The sequence below is a fragment of the Opisthocomus hoazin genome, chromosome 10 (assembly GCF_030867145.1).
Source record: "Opisthocomus hoazin isolate bOpiHoa1 chromosome 10, bOpiHoa1.hap1, whole genome shotgun sequence".
NCBI classification, from domain to species: domain Eukaryota; kingdom Metazoa; phylum Chordata; class Aves; order Opisthocomiformes; family Opisthocomidae; genus Opisthocomus; species Opisthocomus hoazin.
This window is the reverse complement of record NC_134423.1, coordinates 20,672,448-20,697,328: the sequence shown is the minus strand read 5'-3', so window position 1 is coordinate 20,697,328 and position 24,881 is coordinate 20,672,448. Positions and strand designations below refer to the sequence as shown.

Here is a 24,881-nt window from a genome sequence, read left to right as displayed (position 1 = left end):
TACTTCTTTCTGAGCATGCCTTACCATAGAAAGTCCTTACACTGCTTTTGGCTTTTATTCTAATACTTCCAGCTGTATAAATTCTTTTATTGTCTGGATGTCTGGCAGGAAACAGGAGAAAGTTAACAGGGGCAGCTATGTATTAAACCGATGTGGATTATAAATTCCCAGGACTGTATCTTTGGGGCTAGTTTATTTCAATCTGTCTAACATTTTCTAATAAGTTACAATATTTTTGAAAACAGGGAGGTAAAGATTATAAATCTTTATTTATATAAATTAATTTTATTTAAGCATGAAATTCCTATGAAGCACTTCAAGGCATTCCATTGCATTGAAAAATGTAGTATCTTCTGTCACAGGCCAAGTCCTGATTGATGCCTGCGAACAGACATGTTGAACTTCAAGATGGGCATGTTTGTGTGTGCTGCATAATGTGCATGTATTTTGACCTCAGCCTTTCTGTTGCCCCCTCTCACTGTAAAGGTCAGAACTAAACTGTGCAGAAATCTGCGAATTGATGTTCTGGACACTTCTGAAATCTTATGTGCATAAATATGTGGCCCACACCCCTGAAGTTGTGCCACACCTAGTTATATCCCTCTTGTTTGTGTCACTGAAAAGCTGCAGTGACCCCTTGAATGGGTTTGTGCACTTTGGAATAAGGCTACTTCTGCTTGCTGTGCATTTCTTAGCATGCAGCTACATTTATGCTAATCCGTATGTGGTGCCAACACAGTTTTGGCCCTGTGTGTTTGACTTGTACTTTCCAGTTTTCCCTTCTCTTGTAATGTGTTCATAATTTCAACAGATCTGCTATGGAACCACATATTAGCTTTATTTTTCATGCAATTGTACTAAATCCAGTCCTTTTGAAATCAGATAACATCCATTCAGACTGAGGACATTTCAGGGATTTCACATCCATATTCAATCTAAATAAAGGAAAGCAGATTAAATAAAATCCAGGTTCTCTGAAGAGAAAAAAGAACCACTATTATTCTGTGGAAAAGTCAGAAAAAATAAATCAGAGGGGAGGGTGGGTTTATTTTGAAAAGTAAATAGAATATTGCTGCCCACAGTTTGACTTTGTCTGTCTGGCCGAAAGTTAAATTAATATCACAGCTGAGGTTTTTAGAGATACAGAGGAGGAAAACAAATGCCAAAAGGTGGGATTTTGAAACAGACGTCGTGACTCAGGAGCATGACTTCTATTTTTTTTTTTTAAAGTCAGTACAGTGCCATGGCATGATTGCTGTTATTAAAGCACGGCGTATTGCTGTAGCTGGAGTCCCAGCAGCAGTGTGGCTGTGTTGAGGGTGCTGAGGCTGTGCTAGTTCTCTGTGCCTCCCAGCACAGCGGTTAGCTCAGGCACAGCGCTGCTCTGGCTCCACTGCTGCACCCCTGACCTGGCTCAGTCAGCCTGGAGATCTTTACATAATGCTCTGCGATGTGGTGCAGATGTGCCCCTTGGCATTCCTGAAACTTCCTACTTGTGGCTCCCAGGGAAATTGCCTCTTGGCCCTTTGTACAGACATAATACTTTTTCAAACTACAAGACACATTACAGCTGGCGCTCTGGGATTTATAAAGGGAGATTTGAAGGCGTCATCTCCTTCAGCTTGTGTCCCTGTGTTGAAACTGACCCTAGTGTGAAGCCCGAGAATTCCAGAAATCAGGTTTTACCAGCAGCAGCTGGTACTCCTTGGGGAGGTGGGGGAAGCACAGGCATTTGGGTTGGAGAGTGGCAAGTGGTCTGTTCTCAAAGGACAGGGAGCAGCAGATGCAGGGCAGCCCCTGGGGACTGTGAGCCAGACCTCTGCTGTCTGCTGTTGCGATGCCACTCCTCCTCCTCAGTCTCTCTTCTCTAGCTGCTGCTAAGCCGTAGCAACACTTTTGCATCTAAGTGATGACACACATGTTGTTGTGCTGAAATAGCTGTAAGGCCAAAAACTGGGGCCTCTTGGAAATGTTTGTATTGAGCTTCCTACCTAGCCTGTGATGTCATCTTTGTTGTTTCATATTCTTGAGTGAAAAAATTAGAAGCAAAGAGAGAGAAATAAACAGGAAAAAAACTTCCAAATTGATGAACGTCTAAGCAGGTCATTAATAATTCCTTCTGAGACATTAATTATGGCTATGAAACTCCTGGAGTCAAATCCTAACCACAACTTAAGGTCATCAGTGCTGATCTTACTGGAGTGACGAGTTAATAATTTCCATCAATAATGACTATGCAGTTCCCCAGCCTCTCCATGAGGCCTGCTCCATGCACACTGCTCCGCTGTGGCTCCTGCATCTCTGCATTGGGGGGCTACGCGCTGTACAGAGTTGCCAAGATTTTCAGAGGGGCAAGTGAATTTGGGTGCCCAGCTTTCAGATACTTTAGAAGAACCTGGGTTTTGGCAGGCTGTGTTCTCTGCACACCGTTCCCCAGATGTTTTGGAAGAACAAAGTGATAGCAGTTAGATGTTTAATGTCTGTAACAATAATAACCATGTGATTTCTTGCAGAAAATATTTAGAGTACTGTACTTAATCATACTTTGCATAGAGTAATTACAAAATTATTGTCTGTCTTTGCAAGCAAGTATCATAATATTATGATGGGTGAAGAATGGATTTAGGCATATTTACTTTAAATTTTTGTGTAGACAAATTATTATGGCTGTTCTTGAGAAATGAATTAAAAGTGGGTGTTTTTTCCTTTTTTATATGATAGATGTGGATGAATGCCAAGCCATCCCTGGGATCTGTCAGGGGGGAAATTGCATTAATACTGTTGGATCTTTTGAGTGCAAATGCCCAGCTGGACACAAGTTTAATGAAGTGACACAAAAGTGCGACGGTAAGAACTTTTAGAACTTTCTGCTGAAAGTAAATGGGGGGAAACTCTTATTTCTGGGGCCAACTTTGTTTAGAAGTTTGTAACAAACTTTCCAGTCTTTTTTGCCTTGAATATGCATGTAGCATTCTTCACAACAAATATGAATAACGGTGCTTTCTCCTTCAAAACTGGAGAATCTTAAGTATTGGCCCTGCAGCTTTTTTCAGCCTTTTATTCACGTAACATTTTACAGACTTAAAGGTCCATCTGAAACAGATTATACATTAAAACTAAAAATATTTTTAAACTGATACATTGCTTTAGAAATGCCTGAGGGACATGTCTCTGTGGATCTTTTAACCAAAAAGTGTATAGACTGGAAGGTTCAACACATTTCCACCTACTCGGGTAAACTGTGTTTAACCTTAATGGCAGTTCGACACTGCTGAGTGAAGACTGCAGGGCTACGCTCTAAACTCATCCTTACACTTGCAGATTTGAAGGAAGGACAAACATTATACCTTTCCTTATTGGTCATCCTATTTCGGAAGTACAACGGGTGCTAGATATTAGTGTGGAAATTTGCAGTGCATGATTATGGAATCTTGCTGCTTTTTAACTGTGATTTGATAGTATTTTTTCTCTCTGTAATACAGTAGTCAGGCTTAGATGTCTCCTTTTTTTTAAGAGAATTTTGGATATGTAGGAACCTAATACTAATATGTGTCAACTGCACAATTTTGATTAATTCTCTTTATTGTGAAGTCCAGATAATTTTTAAATTCTTACAACTGATTCTCCTTTCAGTTGTTAGAGGAAAAATTAAGTTAATTTGAGCAGAGAAGTTTCATGAGTGGTTAGTGATTTTGGAGTGCCAACTTTCAATATCGTAAAGGTTTGTGACTGAGTGTAAGGTGTACATGCACCATCCTTTCTTGCATCAGGTGCCTTTAAGGAAGCAATCAAAATTTTTTAGGCATTTTTGAAGAATTATGACTTATTTTTTCAAAAGAAAAATCGCTATTTCAAGCAAAACTTTATAATTTAATTGCAGGTTAGGGAAAGCAATTTCAGAAGAGTTTGTACACAGTATGGTTTTCATATTGACCACCAGTGGTTTTGGCAGAAAGTAACCCAGCTTTAGGGTAGAACAACATTGCAAGTGTTTCCTTCTGTAGATGAAGTACCAAGAACGTGGTGAATAGGAAAGACTGAACATGTGCATTATTGAGCATTAGTACTTGAAAAACTGAGAACTGTAGGCTTGCATAGGCTGCACTGTATCAACATTGCTATGGTATTTTTCAATTGCTGAATCATGTGAAAAAAGAAAACAAACAAAAACCAAACAAAGAACAAAAAACCCAAACCACCACCCTTCAGAGCCTGCATGTGGTAATAGTTGAGGAACTGGACCCAAGAACCTGGGATAGCTTGGTTTGTTCCCAAATCCTGCCACAAATTTCCTGCTCCATCTTGTGAGATCCCTTTGGAGTGATCCCTTGGCTGCAAAGATAGGATGAAGTTTCCTTTCTTCAGTTCTGTACCTGTAAATTTTTGAACCTCAGCAGACAGAGGCTTACCTTCAGTACATCTTCATATTGCACGTAGCAAACAATTTTAGTTAAAGCTGTGTGGGTATTAATACATTTCAAAGAATTATAAGCAGCACCCTTATACCAGCGCCATGAAATAGGGTAGTGATTCAACAGTTAATAGCATAGTCATGTAACAACAGAATATCCATTCTGCTTTTTTTAAATTATCCCTTTGAGTTTTAAGTTGAAATCTCCTATATCAGAAAAGGTATTTGCCTTATAGTAGTTTACTGTAGTTAATTCTAGTACATAATAATTAACATCTCATCATGTGCTTGGTTTAACTGCCTATCTAGCAAGTAGGACTTCTGGCAGCTGTAATATATCCTTGGTCACTGATTTAGTAGAACTGGGAGCTACCTGCTGAAGTACTGTTTTTTCAGTGTGTCTTCATTAAAGTAAGATCATGATAGAAATCATCAGGTACAGTGAGACAGTGCAACAAGATGGGAAATGAGGTGTGTTGGCCCAAGTTCTCTTTGTTAGCATGGCTGGTGGAAAACTTATTTTAAGTATACATTATTTCTCTGCTTCATATCACCATTCCTCTTCCAGCTGCATTAATGCTGAGGTAAATATTTTTTGTGGTGATTGGGGGAAGTAATTTTTGCTGGAGTGACATTGATGTTCGTGAGTAGATTGAGTAGACTTACCTTTGTAAAACTCGCGTACTTAACAATGACAATGTTGCTTATATGAATGTCAACCCTAATATAAATAGTGAAATAATGTTTGGGTTAGGCTCAACCCTAAAATAAAGAGTGATGATTTTGCTTTTAAAAAGTTCAGACTCTATATAAACAGTGGCAACACTGACTTGAAGATAAACTTTGGTGAATTTGAGTCAGAAAATGCTTGAATCTGATCCATTTACGACTGCATTTTTCTATGTTAATTAAAGGCTCTATTCAGACCAAAATTCAATTTCCACATATTTTGTCACTGAGACTTTTGGGACTCCTGTGGAGTATAATCCTGGAGCAGAAGCCAAAAGTCTCGTAGCAGTACTCCCAGGGCACTCGGACTTGAGGCTTTGGCAACACCCTCGAAGTAGCACTGAACAAAAAGTCACACCCCTCTCACACACCCAAGCGAGGAATGCGACCCACATCGTCACAACAGCTAGCAAGATGCTGGGGAGGAATGTGTGCTCAGGGGGCCCAAGGCACTGCACAGCTTAGGATGGGTTGCTCTGCAAGGTCTGGTTATCTGTGTGCCACTCCAGTCCCACTCTGTTCCTGCAGAAGCAAGGAGCCACGAAGGTGTTAGAGCATCCAGTGCTTTACCTAGGGGAAGAGGAATTGATAATTTTTGTATTACTGAATTTCTGTATTACCGTTCACAGGAGAACAGAGATCCTTTCTACTTGCTCAAATGCTCATTAACGGTCGTGTGGGACTTTGGGTGTTCCCCCATCTGTTGAGGCCAAATTCCGATTTAGGCGTTACATTTAAATTCTTCCAATCATTTTGAATGACTACGATATTATTCACTCCTTGCCTTGGCGTGTTGGGTGGTGTTGCAGTATTTCATCTGAGAGATTTTTGTGGTTGGTGAAATCATTATTGCAGCCATGTGTCTATCTGTTTGTAGATCTCTGGAGGAGAGGTTGGATAGAGGCCTGTGATGCCATTACTTCTGGCTGGATTCTGCCTGTTGAGAGAACAACTGGGTGATTGTAGATGGCTGTGACAGGCAGTTGTCATTCACCACTCTAGAGAATAACCTCCCGCTCTGCTCTGCTCTGCTCTGCTGATTCTTCTTGTAGGTACCATGGAAAAAATTGAGCTGTTTTTAAGCTCAGCTGGACTCCAGGTTCCTAGAAGATGAGAGCAGTGCTAAGTAGATTCAGCTGTATTGTTAGGGAGTCGCTGGAAACCAGGGGGGAAGTAACTACACATCACAGGCAGGCTGCTGACGGTAATTAAGGAGTAATTGGGGCTGGCGTACCTTGTTATTCACATGACTGTAGATAACATAAACTCCTAGCTGTGGAAGAAACCCTGCAAGTTCCCTCTGTTCATGTATGCAGCTAGGATCAGGTAGAAGGAGTTATTTGTTAGGTTTTTTTCTGCAGACTTTGAAAATTTTTCCGCACTGAATCTATCATGATGATTTAGTATATGGAGTCAGATTTGTTGGTGAAGAAAATCACAATATAGACTTTTATTTTAAAATCGATGTCAAAATGTGAGGGAAATTATGGACATTGTCTGACTTCTGCAGTAGATATTTCAGTTTCTGTCTAGAAATCTGTTGAAACTTCAGAACGTTCACTTAGTGGAGAAAGCCAGGAAAGGCAATTTTTGTTGCCTGCAATCATCCTGCTTTGAGCTGTAATCCTGTCAGACTGCATTAGTTAAACAGTGCCTACCACTCAGTGCTTTTGTATGGGGAATTTCCAAGAAAACCCCAAATGCAGTAAGAAGGATAGGCAATTCAGTAGGTGCTACGCTTCCCTTTGAGTCAATATTGAACAGTTGCCTCAGTGTGGTGCCAGGAGACGCTGTGCTGCTGGAGATACCATGAGGCATAATGGTTAAGCTCCTGATCGCCATGGTCATTTCAGGCCCCATGACAGTTTTCTTCATTCTAGTGTGCACAGTTCAACCTGGGAGGTTATGGTTTACTTCAGTTAGTAAATCCCCTCTGCAGTTCAGTATTTTCATCCACCATTATTAAGCAGTATAACAAACTCTCTGGCTTATTGCAATTTACAGATACAGTATTTTCTTAGGTTCTGTTTCACTTCTGTTTAGAAGATGTCGAACAAAAGATCCTGATTCAAAACTGCTGATTATGCCCCTAGTACATAAGTTAGGAGGGGTCTTGGACCACACTGAATTTGAGCATTAATACTAGTTATAAAATACCCGTTCTCATGCCAGAACTAATTTATCTAACCTGCCTCTGCTACTATTTTTGCCTTGAAGATATTGATGAATGCAGCACCGTTCCTGGAATCTGTGATGGAGGAGAGTGTTCAAACACAGTCAGCAGTTACTTTTGCAAGTGTCCCCCAGGGTTTTATACAGCTCCTGATGGCTTAAAGTGCATAGGTGAGTAGAATCCTGTAAATAAGAAGACAGCAGTGTCATGAACATTCATGAATATCTACGGTGCATACAATGTACCAGAAAAATACTTCAACTCATGGCCTTGAAATCCTGCTTTTATGTAGAAGTACGTCATGTGCCTGTATATATGTTCTGAAATGAGTTTTCCATTTGCAGGATGTGTTTTCTTTCCCTCTTCGTTGTGACCTTCCCTTTCATGTTCTTATTACAGTTTTGCTGTTATCCCGTATTTGTTTTCCTAAAATAGGCAGAACTTGTTTAACACATCTCCTTGATATTCTTGCTCTCGTGTTTGTCTTGTCCGTGTTGTATTCAGCAGTCATTTAGAAAAGCAAATATACCTGAGAAAGAAGGTAATCACCTTGACGTTGATGATTTGGCAGTGCTCTTCTTTCAGGCTTTCACTGTGGCAGAGCAGAACCTGTCTTTCAAAGGTCAGACCAGGAACCAGGGGGCTGGGTGAATTAAATGACTGGCACTGCAGTGCCAAAGCCTGCAGAGAGTAGTGTTAGCACTTATTGCTTCTGGAAAGCATACAGCCTGCTCCAAGGCAGGTCAAGTATTCAATTAATTTATTTTTTTTTTCCTTGTTTTTACACAGTAAGTTCTTTTTTCACTGACAGTGCTGAATTCTGAGCAATTGCTGTCATTTGAGAATTAAACGAAAGGTTTATTTCATCAGTTTTGGCTTGTTTATTTAGAGGCTCGTTCACAGTGCCAGCACAGGGGTTCAAGAGAGCGCCCTGTGTTTAGTACCTTTGGCAGAAAATTATTTGGAAAAAAATGAAAAAAAAAAAAAAAAAAAAAAGAAACTTCACAGATGAAAGTACATAATGATATTAACTTCCCCAAGAGTTCTGAAGTAGCTTGGGTTATGATTCATTTTGAATGGTGCCATTCCGTTTCCACAGATTGTGAGAAATGAACTATATTGTTTCCATTACGAAGAACAGCATTTTGGTAGATTGGATCCATACTGTACAGTTAAAATGCTAGTGGGAATTGCTTTTATTGCTTCAGATTAATAGCTCCTAAATGACTGTGGATTGTTAAATCATTGATTGCTGCTTTTACTTGAAATTTATGAAGGAGATTCACCTTTCTGTAACAAAAAGTTTCTAAAGATGCACAACTTCCATTTGCTTGTTACTTATTATAGTAATTGCTTGGTCAGGACTGCCCAACATTTACACCCAGGTTGTATTCATGCAGTTTTCCAGCCTTTTTTACCCACTGTATTTGTAAGCTGAAATAGTTCAGCTAAAGAATTCGATATGTAAATGATGACAGGCTGTGTTAAGTAATATGCCAGACTATGAGCCATCATTAAAGTTTTGGCTTTGTGTCCAAGGCAAAACATGCTAAATGGGAAGCAGTATTAATTATCTGCAGATATTTTGGATTTGTGTCTAGTATGCAGACTGCATGCTTGCCATATTAACCAGGACAGAGCCCAAATCTGTATTCGAGCTGGGCGAAACGTGATCTTGATTTAATTACAACATGCCTGTCTGAAGTGAAAAGTGTTAGCTGAACATGTCTATTCTGTTAGAGATGAGGAAGTGCTTCTGAGAAATGGATCCCTTATGGGACTCAAACTGGGCAGCATTGGAGCCAAACATCCAAAGGAAGAACCGTGAGTTCCGTTATTACAGACCTTAAAAATGAGAATAGACAAAGCAAAGATAATATCTTCTAGAGCTGGAAAGCAGAAACAAGAGCAGGACATCTCAGCCCAAGTACACGGAGAGTGCTATGAAGAAAGCTGATAGCCCATATTTGCAGCTGGCATAAATTTGTTTGGTCAGTGTTACATTTCGATGACTTTTTCTTTTTTTTCTTCCTTTTTTTTTTTAAGGGCACATTTTTCATGAAAGTTATTTGCATGGTGATTTTTGCCTTTTCAAAATACTATCTTTTTTTAGTGAAAAATACTAAAATATGGAAAGCTGAAACAGTAAAAAAGTTGTCTCCTGCTGTTCTTACACCTTGTATGTTATACCATTTGGAACAGAAAATTAAAGTGGCAAAGAAAGAAAAATAGAATAATTTCTGATTAGGCATGTGGAAAGATTTGGCATTTTTCTCACGAACTTACTGTCTTTTTCTGAAAATGATGTGGCTTTTGGATAAGCTCTTACACCTGTAGGTAGGCAAAGTAGTTTGCTTTGTGTTTACCTTTTTAAGGCACGTTGCGTCCTTGCACAGATCCTGTGTAGATCCTTTTTCCACTTCTGCCGGTTACTGCTTTTAAATGTTTCAAAACTTGGTACTGACCAAACCTGAGAAGGATGAATTACAGAGGATGATGAAAGGCTTTATTAGAGGACTTCCACCCCACCATCACACCAAGAATCTGAATATGTCTCTGCTCTATATGAAGACCAAAATTATAACAGATGCAGCGGGGAACAGTTTAAATCAGAGCTTTATTTGATTTTTAAAACAGTAGATTAAGGAGTGCATGTATTTGGCAGTTTAGTTGGGTACCCAGAGGAAATGGAGGAGCAGTAATGGAATTGAATAGATTTTTTTTTTCTCCATTTCAGATTTCCATTGTATGATAATACAAGTGAACTAACTAAAGCTTGGAAGAAAAGGCCAACTGACTCTCTTAGCTGTACTGCCAGTAATATCCGTGTTCAGGGTTCCAGCTAATAAAAGGCAGAACCATCTCAGACTCTCTCAGCATATCACTATATATCAATTTCCTCAAAATAATAAGAAACTTCCCTGCTTTTTTTATATGCACTAGAACAGCTAGTAAACTCTGGAAAGCACTGTTACTAGACAGATGAATCCACCATGCCCTGGATAAATGAGATACTGTTTCTTTAGGGAATGGTGTCTGCTGTTGTAAGGTTATATCTGAAACTTTTTTCTCTACATTTTGACAGCAAATGTTCGTATATTTTAGAAAAAAACTTGGTCTGGTTTATTACGCAGCATCAGATCACCCCACAGCTTATATGGAGTTGGACTTCACGTGACATATTGTGAAACAATTGCTCAGAGCTTCAGATTGTATCACAAGATTTTTTTAATTGTTATTGTTTTTATTTTTTTATTTGGGTCCCATCCACATTTTCTCTCCCTTCTGTAAGCTGAGGAATCTCCGTGCAATGTTGTTAGAGCTGAGTGTATGAAATCTGGGTACGGGACGTTCTTTGTACAGCACGTGCTTACCATTTTCAGACAGGAAGCCAGCACATCTCCATAAACAATGTGATGGCACCAGTTAAAGCTGTGTTGCTCTTTCTTGCCTGCAAGCCTATATCTTGTCAAATCACTACATACTTCAGCTGGGGAAGTCATGACTAATGAAAAATGAATTAATGCTTTGAGAGCTGCAATGCTGTGAGTTTATTGCTGTACATCAGTGGCTTTCAAATCAAAGCTTGAACAGAATTGATCTGGTACTATCTTTAATAGAGATGACACTGCAATTTTTCTTTGGGGGCACAGAAGCGTATTTTCCATGTACAGAATACATGTTTCTATTATATTTTTTTGCCTCCTTTAAGTCATTGCCATTCTATATTTCACTTCAGCTTTCTCACAGGAGGTGTTACCTGAATCCAAAACAGCCCAAATATTGTCTAGGTATTTCTGGTTTTCTGCCTTTTGTTTTCTGATTGTTGTAATATTGCAAGTGCTATGCCATTGATAATGGAACCTTTCCCTTTTGTGAAAGTCACATTCCTCCTTGGACTGATGATTACATACCCATTTCTTTCTCTTGGTAGATGTGCGTCCTGGATACTGCTTCTCTTCTCTCACCAACGGGCGCTGCGGCAACCAGCTCCCCCAGCCTTTGTCCAAAATGCAGTGCTGCTGTGACAGCGGCCGATGCTGGTCTTCTGGAGCGGCCACTGCTCCTGAAATGTGCCCGATCAGATCCACCGGTATGAATCCACCTGTGTTCTTATGAGCGTGTTTGAACAATGAATTAGGCAATGATTTTCTTTTATCAGTAATGTTTTCATTAAAGAACTACACAGAATGGTTGAGGCTGGAGGGCACCTTGGGAGATTGTTTCGTCCAAGCCCCCTGCTCAAAGCAGAGCTTCCAATAGCAGGTTTCTCAGGACACCCGGGAGGCCAGGGCAAACAGACATAGACAAAGCATTTTATCCATTGGTGATTAATGTTTGTGGCCTGGTTATTCTGAACTTACCTGATTCCGATCTTGTTTTCAACAACCTCTTCAGGCTCAGGTTACTTCCTCCAGAGCCTTCTAATAGATCCCTGTTCCCTGTCCAATTTCATTCTCATTGGAAAACTGGGGTTTGCTTCCTCCCATCTTTCTGAGGTGCCATTTATTTCCTGAAGTTTGACATAGAGCATGATTTCTGTCTGCTACCAAAATGTGCTGTTCTTTATCGCCTCCCTGTGTATTAAGATCCTTGGATAATGTGAAATTTAAGTTTAGAGAAGATGGTGAGCAGATTATGAAACGAAGTGTGAGGGAGTGGAGGAAAGGTGTTATTGAGATTGTCTAGGACTGGAGACCTGATGAAATGCTTTAGAAAAAAAAGAATACAATAAGCTTAAGGATCGATGGGAGGAGCTCAAGGGAGGTGCAGAGTTTAGGGAGGAATGGGGGTCGTAACACTATAGCAGTGTAACTCTGAAGAAATTGTCAGAGGTCATGTATGGGAGTGTTTATTATTCTTGTTTTTAATCCTTTGAGTGAAACTGCGTAATACTGGAGCAGAGATCTATTATCAGAACTCTTGGAAGACTCTTCCTGCTTCTGTCACTATCTCATTAATAATTTTGAAACATGTTAAATGTCCAAGACTGACTAAAATAATGCTAAAAAAAGAATGCAGGGCACAGGCAAGCCAGGAGGTTCCTGGAATGTGTTGATGACAACTTCCTCCTCCAAGTGATAGAGGAGCCCACGAGGAGAGGTGCGATACTGGACCTTGTTCTTACCAACAAGGAGGGACTGGTGGGGAATGTGAAAGTCAAGGGCAGCCTTGGCTGCAGTGACCACGAAATAATGGACTTTAAGATCCTTAGGGCAGTGAGGCAGGTGCGCAGCAAGTCCGCTACCCTGGACTTCAGGAGAGCAGACTTTGGCCTCCTCAGGGATCTGCTTGGTAGAATACCACGGGATAAAGCCCTAGAGGGAAGAGGGGCCCAAGAAAGCTGATTAATATTCAAGGATCACCTCCTCCAAGCTCAGGAGCGATGCATCCTGACCAAGAGACAGTCAGGCAGAAACACCAGAAGGCCTACATGGATGAACAAGGAGCTCCTGGCCAAACTCAGGCAGAAAAAGGAGAAAAAGCAAGGACAGGTAGCTTGGGAGGAATACAGAGAAATCGTCCGAGTAGCCAGGGAGCAAGTTAGGAAAGCTAAAGCCCTGACAGAATTAAATCTGGCCAGGGATGTCAAAGGGAACAAGAAGCCTTCTATAGTTATGTCAGTGATAGAAGGAAGACTAGGGAAACTGTTGGCCCTCTCTGGAAGGAAGGTGGAGACCTGGCTACCTGGGATGTGGAGAAAGCTGACGTGCTTAATGACTTTTTTGCCTCAGTCTTAAACAGCAAGTGCTCTAGCCACACCGCCCAAGTTGCAGAAGGCAAAGGCAGGGACTGGGAGAATGAAGAACCACCCACTGTAGGAGAAGACCAGGTTTGAGACTAAGGAACCTGAAGGTGCACAAGTCCATGGGACCTGATGAGATGCATCTGCGGGTGCTGACGAAGTTGCCAAACCACTCTCCATCATATTTGAGAGGTCGTGGCAGTCTGGGGAGGTCCCCACCAACTGGAGAAGGGGCAACATCACCCCCATTTTCAAAAAGGGAAAAACGGGAGACCCGGTGAACTATAGGCCAGTCAGTCTCACCTCTGTGCCTGGCAAGGTGATGGAGCAGATCCTCCTTGAAACCATGCTAAGGCACATGGATAACAAGGAGGTGATTTGGAACAGCCAACATGGCTTCACCAAGGGCAAATCGTGCCTGACCAACTTGGTATCCTTCTATGGTGGGGTTACAGCGTTGGTGGACAAAGGGCGGGCAACTGACATCACCTACCTAGACTTGTGCAAGGCATTCAACACTGTCCTGCATGATGTCTTTGTCTCTAAATTGGAAGGACATGGATTTGACAGATGGACCACTCATTGGATAAGGAACTGGCTCGATGGATGCACTCAAAGAGTTGCAGTCAATGACTTGATGTCCAGGTGGAGACCACTGACGAGCGGTGTGCCTCAGGAGTCAGTACTGGGGCCGCTGCTGTTCAATTATCTTTGTCGGCGACACAGACAGTGGGACTGAGTGCATCCTCAGCAAGTTTGCCGACGACACCAAGCTGTGTGGTGTGGTTGTCATGCTGGAGGGAAGGGATGCCATTCAGAGGGATCTTGGCTTGAGAGGTGGGCCTGCGTGAACCGCATGAAGTTCAACAAGGCCAAGTGCAAGGTCCTGCATGTGGGTCGGGGCAATCCCAAACACAAGGACAGGCTGGGCGGAGAGTGGCTTGAGAGCAGCCCTGAGGAGAAGGACTTGGGGGTACTGGTGGATGAGAAGCTCAACATGAGCCGGCGATGTGCGCTGGCAGCCCAGAAGGCCAACTGTATCCTGGGCTGCATCAAGAGAAGGGTAGCCACCAGGTCAAGGGAGGTGATTCTGCCATTTTACTCCACTCTCGTGAGATGCACCTGGAGTACTGCGTCCAGCTCTGGAGCCCTCAACATAAGAAGGACATGGAACTGTTGGAGCGGCTCCAGAGGAGGGCCACGAAGATCATCAGAAGGCCGGAGTACCTCTCCTGTGAGGACAGGCTAAGAGAGTTGGGCTGTTCAGCGTGGAGAAGAGAAGGCTCCAGGGTGACATTATAGCAGCCTTCCAGTACCTGGAGGGGGCCTACAGGAAGGATGGAGAGGGACTTTTCACAAGGGTGTGTAGTGATAGGACAAGGGGGAATGGCTCTAAACTACAAGAGGGCAGATTTAGATTAGATATTAGGAAGAAATTCTTCACCATGAGGGTGGTGAAACACTGGAACAGGTTGCTCAGAGAAGCTGTGGCTGCCCCCTCCCTGGAAGTGTTCAAGGCCAGGTTGGATGGAGCTCTGAGCAGCCTGGTCTAGTGGAAGATGTCCCTGCTCATGGCAGGGGAGTTGGAACCAGATGATCTTTCAGGTCCCTTCCAACCCTTACCATTCTATGATTCTGTGATTTTTTTTTTTTCTTTTTTTTTCCCCTGACTTGGGATAGAAATTGAGACTATAAATTACTCTTTTCAAAAGTGTTTTGAAATTCTTTGAAAGACCTTACATGTATGAAAGGTATTTCTGTCATTATTTAATCAAGTTCAGTTATTCCTTAGCATATCCTGAGAAGGCAAGATGAGGAATTTAGAGCTGTCAGTGGCCCAAAGTCTCTCTAACTCTGAAATGGAAATTTACTGCAGTGTGAAGTGGAGCACTAGCTGCATAATGTAACCAAGTGGTTGCATTTTCAATGTGGGCAGCAGACCCAGATGTTACTGTAAAATAGGCTGTTTATTGCTAGAAATTATACACGGAGATTAAAGTTGCAATAAAAAAGGCTTGCACTGTATTTCTTTGCATAACACGGCAATAATTGTTTATGTGGAATGACAGGGTTCACCACTGACACTATAAATACTTTAAAAGTGGTATCTCAGGCGTGCAGCTGTGTGTGTGGATTCTCACCTCGGCAGTCCCTTCATGGGTGCTGATTCCATTCCAGCAGTGGGCAGCCCCAAGGCCAGGACTTCTTTTTGCACTCAAGGCCTGGGCTCCTCGTGGATTGGCTTTGGATAATTGGGTGTTACCAATCTAGAGTAAAAAAGAAAAACAGTATTGTTTCTTTCACAAAAACTGATCAGGGGGTTATGGAGAATGTGTGATTAGAGAATTAACTATTAAACCCACCATCATTAGCGAACATTTGCGTATTGGAATTTGTGTATGTACATACACAGACACTGTTTCTTCTAAATGTCTCTGTTCTGTCACAGGTAGACCTCTGTTTGAGAGCACATTCAGTTTACATGAATAGGCAAAATAGAAAGCTAGGAAAAAAAACAAATAAACAAAAGACAATACATAATACAAGAAAATTTTATTCGGAATGATTTAAAGATTAAAATCACTCTAAGGAACAATAGAAATGCAGTGACACATGAAACAAACCGATCACCTAAGAGTATTAAAATAAATGCAAAGATCATAATCAGGAAAAGCAGAACTTTAGGCTACCATGTTTATTTAACAGATTGTCTGTGATTCAGGCAGAGCTTCTAATGTGTTTTACAGGTGGAAATAGAAGTGAGATGGAAGTGTTGAAGGCTGAAATATCCAGCTTGGTTCACCCAAGACTGAATTTATTTTTCAGTTCTCATTTTTTGTATTCTTTCAGGAATTCATGCATCTCTAGCTTTTTGTTTTCATTATAGAATAACTCTCCTCTGTTGTGCCATAAACTTTAATGTAAGTTCAAAGATACTGGCTGCACAAGTCGTTATTTGTGTACACACAAATTGTGGATATGAATTAGGTCAGCTGGAAATGTGGTCTTTAATCGTGATACTCCGCATGCATTGCATGTTCCAAACCCCCAGTTCCCAAAGACAAAAGAGTCAGAGGCGGGAGGAAAAGTGGGGCAGTAGGGCAGGTGCCCCTAATAGAGAAAAACAATGGGAGAATGCATAACACTCAGCATAGACTGTGCTTACAGCAAAATAGATCATTTTCCCATCGTCTGGGGAAGGATGAACTCGGTGTGGATCTGACTCGGTTTCTTTTTGTCTACACTCCTTCGACTGCACCTCATTTGGTTTCTGCTTTTATTGGCAAACTTCATTTTCACGGGGAAATAATGTTAGTGTATTCATTCTGTAATTGGTTTTACCTCATTGCTTATTTTTATGTTTCTTTGTTTCAGGAGACTAACTTCTAAGAAATCCAGTTGAAACTGGGGTTTTTTACCTGTTCAGTATTTTTATAACTGTGGCGTGCTTTGTATTAAATTAACTTGGGAGCCAGTCCAAAAGTCCTTCTTTAGGTAAACTTCCCACTGAGTTAATCAGATTTGCCTGGAAGAAGACTAAGTAGATTAAGATCACGTCCCTGCCTCACTGTTCCATCTCATATCCAGAACATCAGTTATGTTACCTTTTAACTAGTAGTCTTCTGAGAAGTAGTATTGATATCGTTGTATGAATTAATGACTCGATTCACAGAACAAAGCTTGTTGCTATGAGGAAAACATACAGGCTCAGATTTTCAAGATCATTTAAGGTTTGTTATTGCTAATCTGAAACACTGTGAAAAGGGGAGAGTTGGATTAAATGGAAAGGCTGCAAGAGTCTAAAACAACATTCATGTTTTCATGTTTCAGATGAGTATCGCAAACTGTGCACAGTAGCTGCTCTGCTGCCAGCAAGACCTGACCTTCCTCCGGCCCGTCCTGATATCATCCCTCCACCACTCATTCCTGGCGTTTACCCTCCTCAACAGCCAGAAATCGTCTATCCATCTCGGGCTCCACCACCTCATGGTAAGAAAGAAATAATAGCCTTTGCCCGCTCCATTTGTGTTTAGCTTCTTTAAAAATGCTTGTTTCTCAGGAGCAATGTGCTCCCTTCAGCTGTTGACATCTTTTGCTTCCTTTATGTGGTCGTGTAGTCTCTGGATATCTATGTAATCATAGCCTGGTTATCATCTATCTTGCAGACAGTGTACCTTATTGGTAGTATTTTCCCTGTTAAGACAGGATTCAAACATTACATCCTCACTGTCTGCACCGAGGCCCATGTATGTAGTAGTTACATTACTCTTATTTTAAGGCTATGTGAGCTTTGCTGCATGTCAACACTGAGAAACGTGAATAGCTCTTTGACTAAGTTGTGATAGTTACTTACATTAAAGAGCTTGGCTGGGAGAAAGCAGCTTCTTTCAGGTTGCTTTCCTCACTCTTGCTTTGTAAGGTAGGAAATGTACTGATAAAAATACTAGTCTGCTGGACACTGAGTCTGACCCAATGCGAAGGAAGAACTTTTTCAGTGATGTGCATGGATAGGTTAGGTTTCTCTGGAGCAAGGAGGAAGCCAGAGCAGAATAACAATATATTCCTTATTCTGTCCTTTGCTCAGGGAATTTGCTACATGCTCGTATAGTCTGCAGTAGGCATGTGCCACCTGCAATTGTTTGGCATAGCCACATGCTCTTTTGCAAGTGAACACAAGCTCATTTTGCCCATACTCTGTGCAGATGCAGGCAGGCTCTGCTTGCACTGGCACCAGCTGAAGCTATTTAGTCTTGGTTCAGCACCAAGCTGAGCTAATAAGCCTAAGAGGCAAAGTATGTTAACTGGGGCCTGACACTGCACTGACGTAGCTGCACAACTTCTGGTCAGCTGGGAGCATGGACAGAGCCAGCTCACGTCTGCCTGCCAAAGACCGTATAGGCATACCTTCCAGGGTTATCCCTGCCCTCCTCTCACCCTACCGTCTACGAAAATGGAGATAACTGAACCAGTCTGCCTGCTTCTTGCTACTGTAGGCTTTTAGTAGAGTCCTTGCAGTGCCATGTACCCACTTTACTCATACTAGGTATGAGCAGACTTGGTCCTCTTTTGTCCTACAGGAGAGGAAAACAGGATCAGGCTTGCTGCAGTGAAAAAGTCAGTGGTTGCTAGCTGTTTTCAGACAAATCTCTAAGAGTCAAAGTGCCATTTTCTCTGTCCCAATGCTGATTTTACTATAGAATTTAAATTATGATGGAAGGTAAATGTTGACTTTAATGGAAAATGCTGTGCAAGTTGCAGATTACCAAAAATGATTATGATGAACTATTAAAATATTTTTCCAACTCTGTTGTTTCAGTGATCTTGCCGGTGAACTTCACTGACTATTGCCAACTGTTCCGACATCTTTGCCTTAATGGGCGCTGTATTCCCACTCCTGGGAGCTACCGCTGCGAGTGCAATAAAGGATTCCAACTGGATGTTAGAGGGGAATGCATTGGTGTGTGGTTTTCTGATGTAAATCACAGAGGGGAATTTTGTTTCAAAGAAAAAAAGATGATTTTCCAGGCAATGTAATAACTCTGAGTTCTTAAATTAAACAACCCCCATCCAGAAAAAAACCCAGTAAATAAATTTCCAAGAACTAATTGCCTTCAACTGCAAACTTATTTTTACAGCAGTTTTGCCTTGAAGACAGTTTTTAACAGATCTTGTAACTTGCCACAAAATTATACAGAAGTAAAGATTTCTTATTTTACTAACCTGTAACTATAATGTGTTTATTTGTGATTGAAAATTACCTCTTTAAAATGCTACCAGCCCTTTCAGTATGTAAATGACCTATTGTTAAAAAAAATGAAAGCAGTCATCTTGGGCTTAGTAAGATTTACAAGTCTTCTTTCAGCTCATCAGGAATATCATTGCTGGGCTCTTGAGCCCTTTAATTTTATAACTTAGACAGAACTTGATGATAGGAGCAAGGGTTAGCTGTCTCTTACATGCAAGATTTTGCTTCTGTCATAATCTGTGTCTCCAGAGGGGCTGGGAATGTGGAGGTGTGGGGTTAAGGCCCCTACCTTTTGTGCATGCAATATCTTGTCTTGTTGAGTACTCCTTTTTCCCAGCTCCTGCTTAGTGTAGAACATGGGATCCTTTTACTGGGAACTCAGTGGCATCCCCTTTCCTTTCAGAGGGAAGCACACTATTTCTCCAGCTACAAAACAATAAAATACCCCCACAGACCCGAATACCTTTCAACCAACGTCTTCATAAAAATATATTGTCTGTGTTTCGCAGATGTTGATGAATGTGAGAAGAATCCGTGCATCAGTGGAGACTGCGTGAACACCCAGGGATCCTACATATGCCAGTGTCGTATAGGATATCAGAGCACGCCAACTAGAACAGAGTGCCGAGGTAAATGACGGTTTTACAGATGTATCTGTAGTATTGTATACATACCGGGAGGGAAAATAGTTTTTAAGCAAAATTTAACCGATGTGTTAAATTTAAGAGTGGGATTTTTAAAAAAAAAAAAGATTGGATATGGCTGTAAAAATGATTCACCTGCCTGAGCTGGCTGTTCATAGACTGAGTTACAAAGAAAGACATTTTGTCTTGTGCTGAAAGTATCTTGGCACCTTTTGTGGCTTTGAGGTGGAAGAGATATTTTCTTCCATTTTTTCTTTTACTTCTTGAGGATCTCAAGGACAATTCAACATCCCTTCTTTGGAGCAACTCTTTACCTATAAAAGACTGTTAGAAGACTGAGAGGTGGAGGAAAAGATAAGTCTTCCAGTGGGTAAATATAACAGTACAGTGCCCTTGTGTTGTCCCTGTTCACTGTCAGAGGAAGAAATAAACATAAATTCCAGCAGTGAAAATTTAAATAAGGTATGGAAAAGTAGTGAGACACTGGGAAGGACTAGGTGAGGAAGCTGTAGAATCCCCATCATTGGGGAAGCCATTAATATAAACACCATTATTGGTGTTTTGAAGGCCAGGCTCAACAGTAGTCCTGATGCTCTTCCTCCTGTCTTCCTATGGGAGTGGGGAACGCGTAGCTTCTCAGTGGTCAGCCTGCTGTTTGGGTTCTGTGGTTCCCAGACTGTCCCGGGGTGGGAATTTGACTGTAAAGGTGGATGCAGTCCTTTATAGTTAAGTCATAAGGAGAGAATTCTGGCAGGAGAATGAATGACTACTTTGATATTCCATAAGAAATGAAGGATCTAAATGAAACAGGATGTTTGAATGCTCAGAGTCCCAGCCCGCCTTCATATTTTGCTTTCTGCACAATCTTTCTGCTTAAGGAACAAGGGTTCCTTAAGCGTGCCCTCATTCTGAAGCAGAGAGTTTTTAAAAAGCCAGAAGAAAGCTGTCTGTATTAGTGTGCAACTTTTTTTTTAGTTCCCTTTGTGAATCAGAAAGGTATCTGTGGTACAGAAGCTTACTCCAGTCCAGGAGGACATACAGAGCCAGCACCACTGTGGCATGTTGCTGGGAGTATTTGACCTAATTGCTGCCAAACAGCCATGTTGCAGAAGCATCTTCATAGTTCAGCTGACTAGTGGTGAAGGAGTGCTGAAGTGGAGTCTCAGTGGTGATGAATTTACTCATGAGTCATTTTTGTCACACGCTTTTAATTTGACTGATTCATTACACAAACACATGGTTGTCAGAAGCCCAGTAGCTTAATGGCATTAAAGTGTGGTCACTTAGCAGTTCCTTTGCAGTCTATGGGAACTGTGCTTGCTTGACAGGCAGTTCAGAAAATGCTACGATGTGCAGAATCTTTGTTTTCTGAAGGATTTTTTAGGACCAGTTTAGGAAAAAGAAAAAGGCTATTGGGGTGTGCACTTGGCAAAATATGCACATAGGACTGACGCCTGCCAAAATCAGCATTTGCTGTAAAATTACTTCTCATGACTACTTTGTATGTTGAGGTTTTATTTTTTGCGTACACAAATGTGTCTGTGCTGATACGCTTTTGCAAATGTATTCCTTACATCCATTCTTGAAAAGTGAAGTCTACATAATGACCAGATGTGTATCTATTCCTTGCTCTGAGGTTCCAGGGGAGGGCTTTTTTCTACATGATGTGTGTGATAGGTGACTGATTAAACATTGCAGTCTATATTGCAAGCTACTGATTCAAATCTTATTAGGATCCCTTATGATTCTAGTAGGAGTTTGGCTGAATGAGTATGTTGGAGACACAGATGAAGAAGTCTGTCACGTGATTAGCGATAAAAACAAAAAATGCTTTTCAGCTGCAGAGGAGGGAATGTAAAGTGGACCTCAATAAAGAGGTGAAATTTTATTTTTTACAATTATTAGCTACGAATGTAGGGGAGTCAAAGCGTTAATAGATAAATGCTTACTATAATCTACCTGACATTTCTGAAAGGAGGTCAAACCTTACATGGAGATGGCAGCAATTAGAGACATTACACTGAGAAGGAGAGCTTTGATTTTTGCAGGTTGCTCTGAGGGGGTGAGAAATAATCCACAATGTTATTTCATAATTTGAAAATTAGAAACATAACATTCCTCCAGTCAGCTGTGTGTATGTAGAGAACAACAAGATTCTGTGTTATTTTCTGCACCATGATTTAGATGGCATCAGATGCATAAAAGTACAAATCCTAATGAACCCAAAAAACTAAATAGCCAGAAATATCTTGAGATGCTGTAGCATTTCTTCCTGTCCTAAGGAATAAAGCTGAGGGAAGTAACTGAAGCTAGGCTCAGGTACAACTGAGTGCCACAAAAGTGGGGGGAAAGGGCCTGAACAGAGAGAAAACTCTTATATGTTGCTGATTGATGATGCTTGTTTATCAGATGAGGGGAGGTTTATCAAGCCCCCGTAGGCTTTTGCTGCAAGTCAGGAGGGCCGCAAGCTGCCACTGCAGTGAGCTGTGGCTTGAGCAGCTCTTGCGTCTGCTGGCCTGGTTGCTTGCTTGCAAAACAGTTGTTTTCAGGGATCTCTTGGCAGCTTCCCAGAACTACTGTTCTGCTAAGAAAGCAAATACAGGCTCATGATTTCGAGAGGCATCAGTTCCCCCTCAGATAGGTGTGTAGAGGGCAAGGGTGTTTGGGAGGATGCCCTGTGCTCTGCTTCCTCCTGCAGTGCACTTCTGCGGAGGGCGCCTGGGGCAGGGCATCCCCGGGCTGCTGGGAAGGCAGCGTGGTTGCACGATAGATAGGTCTGCACGGGCTGGTTGAGATCGCTGTGAGCAGAGTCCCCTGTGTGCAGGAATCTCTGGGAGATGGTCCAGGCCTTGATGGAGAACACTGAGCAATCTGAAAAATGTCTAGACAGTCTGTCTCAGCATCTCCTCTCCCCTCGTTTGGAGGAGAGGGAGAGCTGCCAGCCTTGTGTGATATCACTATTCAGGTCCTCCAAAGCTCTTGCCAAGCACCTCCTGCAGAGAGAGGGAAATGAGGAGCTGATGTTTCAAATATAAAATAAGCAGGAGAAATTTCTCCTGAGGTGGGAAAGTCTCAAACTTTCTTGTTATCTTACAAAGCAGCTGCAGAAGACAAGCTTCCCTTGTCTTTCCTTCAGTAGTTAGCTATTGTTAAGTTAAACTTTAGTAAAAATATTTTCACGATGAACAAAAACGCAAAAAAAAAAAAAAATTGAAAGATCTGATTGTTGTTTGAGCAAGCTGCAGTGTAATGTTCATTGAAATTCTTTCACAGCAAGTTGAAATTTCAAACTGATGAACATTTTCCACCCTCATGATGTTCGGCCATGGAAATCAAAACAAATAATTTTTCAGGTGAATGTAGTTTCCATGTAGGGTTAAAAACCTAGGGGAAGGAGAAATGGGAAAATTTCCTCCTGAGTTTAATAAGAGAAAAACCTCAAAATGCTGTTTTTCTTTTTGGTTGGCTTTCAGACATTGACGAGTGTTTACAGAATGGTCGTATCTGCAATAATGGACGATGCATAAATACAGATGGCAGTTTTCACTGTGTGTGTAATGCTGGCTTTCAAGTGGCAGCTGATGGGAAAAACTGCGAAGGTAAGACTTTTCTGAAGTTACTCTGTATCGGTAATTACAGTTGCAAGAGGTTGTTCACGTCAATGAAAAAGAAAAGGACCTCTTATGGGGGAAAGGAACAAGGAATCGAATTTCTAAATACCTTTTGCTGTATCTGGGAGGGCAAGTAAACTGTCTTTTGCAGCCAGTTCTGGAGCCCTGGCTTGGCAATCCTCAGCGAGATGTCTGTCCAGCAGGAGAAATAGCACATACCACTATCGCAAAATGCAGTTTCTTTGATGGGAGTGGTACATTTTAAAACAGAGCACAAGTCACATGCTGCCTGATTTTACTGTGTGTTTAACAGCATGCTTTATGGGATCTTACTGGGTGACTAGCAATGTGTTTTATGTAGATGCAGTCTGGTCTGACCCATAAAAACTGTTTTAAGAAAAATTTGTAAACATAATTGATGTGTTCCTACCTCCCAGACCTTTGGGGGGGGGGGGGGGGGGGGGGGGAAATGTTCTTTATCATGCTTCCCAAGGTCCTTGGGAGGGTTCCCAATGATCTGTTCATACGTTAAAGGAATTTCAAGCACTGTTCTTAGAAACATTTTTGGCAGAATATTATCTCAGTGATTCAGCTCAAAGACTTAATGCCAAAATTCCTGGTTGGGATAGATACATGATTTTTTTTTTTAAATCATAAATTATTTTTGTCTGACTTAGCCTGTAAGTAAAAAGAAAACATACAATGTCTAGAAGTGTAATTTCTGTCCAAGACAGCTGCAATATTAAGGAAAATAGCATGATTCCGAATATATTGTAATGTCATTATGATCCAGTGATTTTATGTGCTAGTAGTGATTCTGTTAATCCTTGGTAGAGACAGACATTTTAAGACTTGTTTTTCCTGACCCTTTTTAGATACAGTTTAGCACTATAAGCTGCTTTTTAAATATCTTGTTGTGAAGCTATATTGACTAAATATATTTGAAAATGAATATATTTTGGAAAAAAACTCAATTCTGATTTCTTCCTTTCCCAACAAATACTGTGTGCTAATAGTAATAAGAACCAGGACCTCGGCAGTCTGGTAAAACATTTTTAATTCCACTGCATGTGTTGCCAGAATGTCTGTTGCATCCACTTATGAAACAGTTTCATCTCTGGCATTGTAATGCATTGAGTTTTGTGCTTAGGATACATGTGCATACACACTAATCAGTAAAGACCATGGCATTGTGCCATACCTTAATGTAACTCTGTGTCATCCTTTAAATGAAACTGGTAAATAGTGCTGATTTTTTTGGATGTAACATCCGAAACTGATTTCATTTGCGTCAGGGTGAAAGGAAGACTAAGACGATATAAAAGTTTACTCAAATCAAGCACAGAATTCTCTGTACTTGCCTTTTTTTTTTTTTTTTCTTCTTTTCCTTGGTGTGAATAACTGTGCAGGGTTCAGAATAGCAATCTCTGGGACCTCCACCTTTTCCTGTTTGAATCCTTCATGCTAGGCCATTAGGTCAGAGGGTGAATAATGCTAGTATGAAGCTATGATTAGCGAGTACCCTCCTATGTGACCTGCCGTGCTGAATCCAGAGAAGGGGTAGGTTTTATTTTAAATGGAAGTTGATGATGAAAGTGCCCACAGAATCCAAGCTTGAGCACAGTGCTGGGAAGTCTCCCACATCATAAATCTTAAGAGTCATCCAGTGTAGGTTGCAAAAGTTTTCACTCCAAACACAAATGCCCACTCCTCCCCCTTCAGGTGTTCTTAGTAACATAAAATTGTGTTTACCATTCCAAATGGGAGGCTGCTTCTAATGTTGCTTTTATTTACATCAAGGTTGCAAACCCTCTTCAGTTA

General features: G+C 41.2%; 1 protein-coding gene across 4 annotated transcripts in view; it reads left to right on the top strand.

The window, feature by feature from the left end:
* Positions 1-24,881, top strand: part of FBN1 (fibrillin 1) — a 158,960-nt gene that overhangs the window by 54,351 nt on the left and 79,728 nt on the right. For all 4 annotated transcript variants that reach the window (XM_075431333.1, XM_075431334.1, XM_075431335.1 and 1 more), the window contains exons 7-13: positions 2,722-2,847; positions 7,358-7,483; positions 11,248-11,406; positions 16,891-17,049; positions 18,377-18,517; positions 19,315-19,434; positions 22,923-23,048. In XM_075431333.1, coding sequence (XP_075287448.1) covers positions 2,722-2,847; positions 7,358-7,483; positions 11,248-11,406; positions 16,891-17,049; positions 18,377-18,517; positions 19,315-19,434; positions 22,923-23,048 — 957 coding nt within the window. The remainder of the gene's footprint in view (positions 1-2,721; positions 2,848-7,357; positions 7,484-11,247; positions 11,407-16,890; positions 17,050-18,376; positions 18,518-19,314; positions 19,435-22,922; positions 23,049-24,881) is intronic.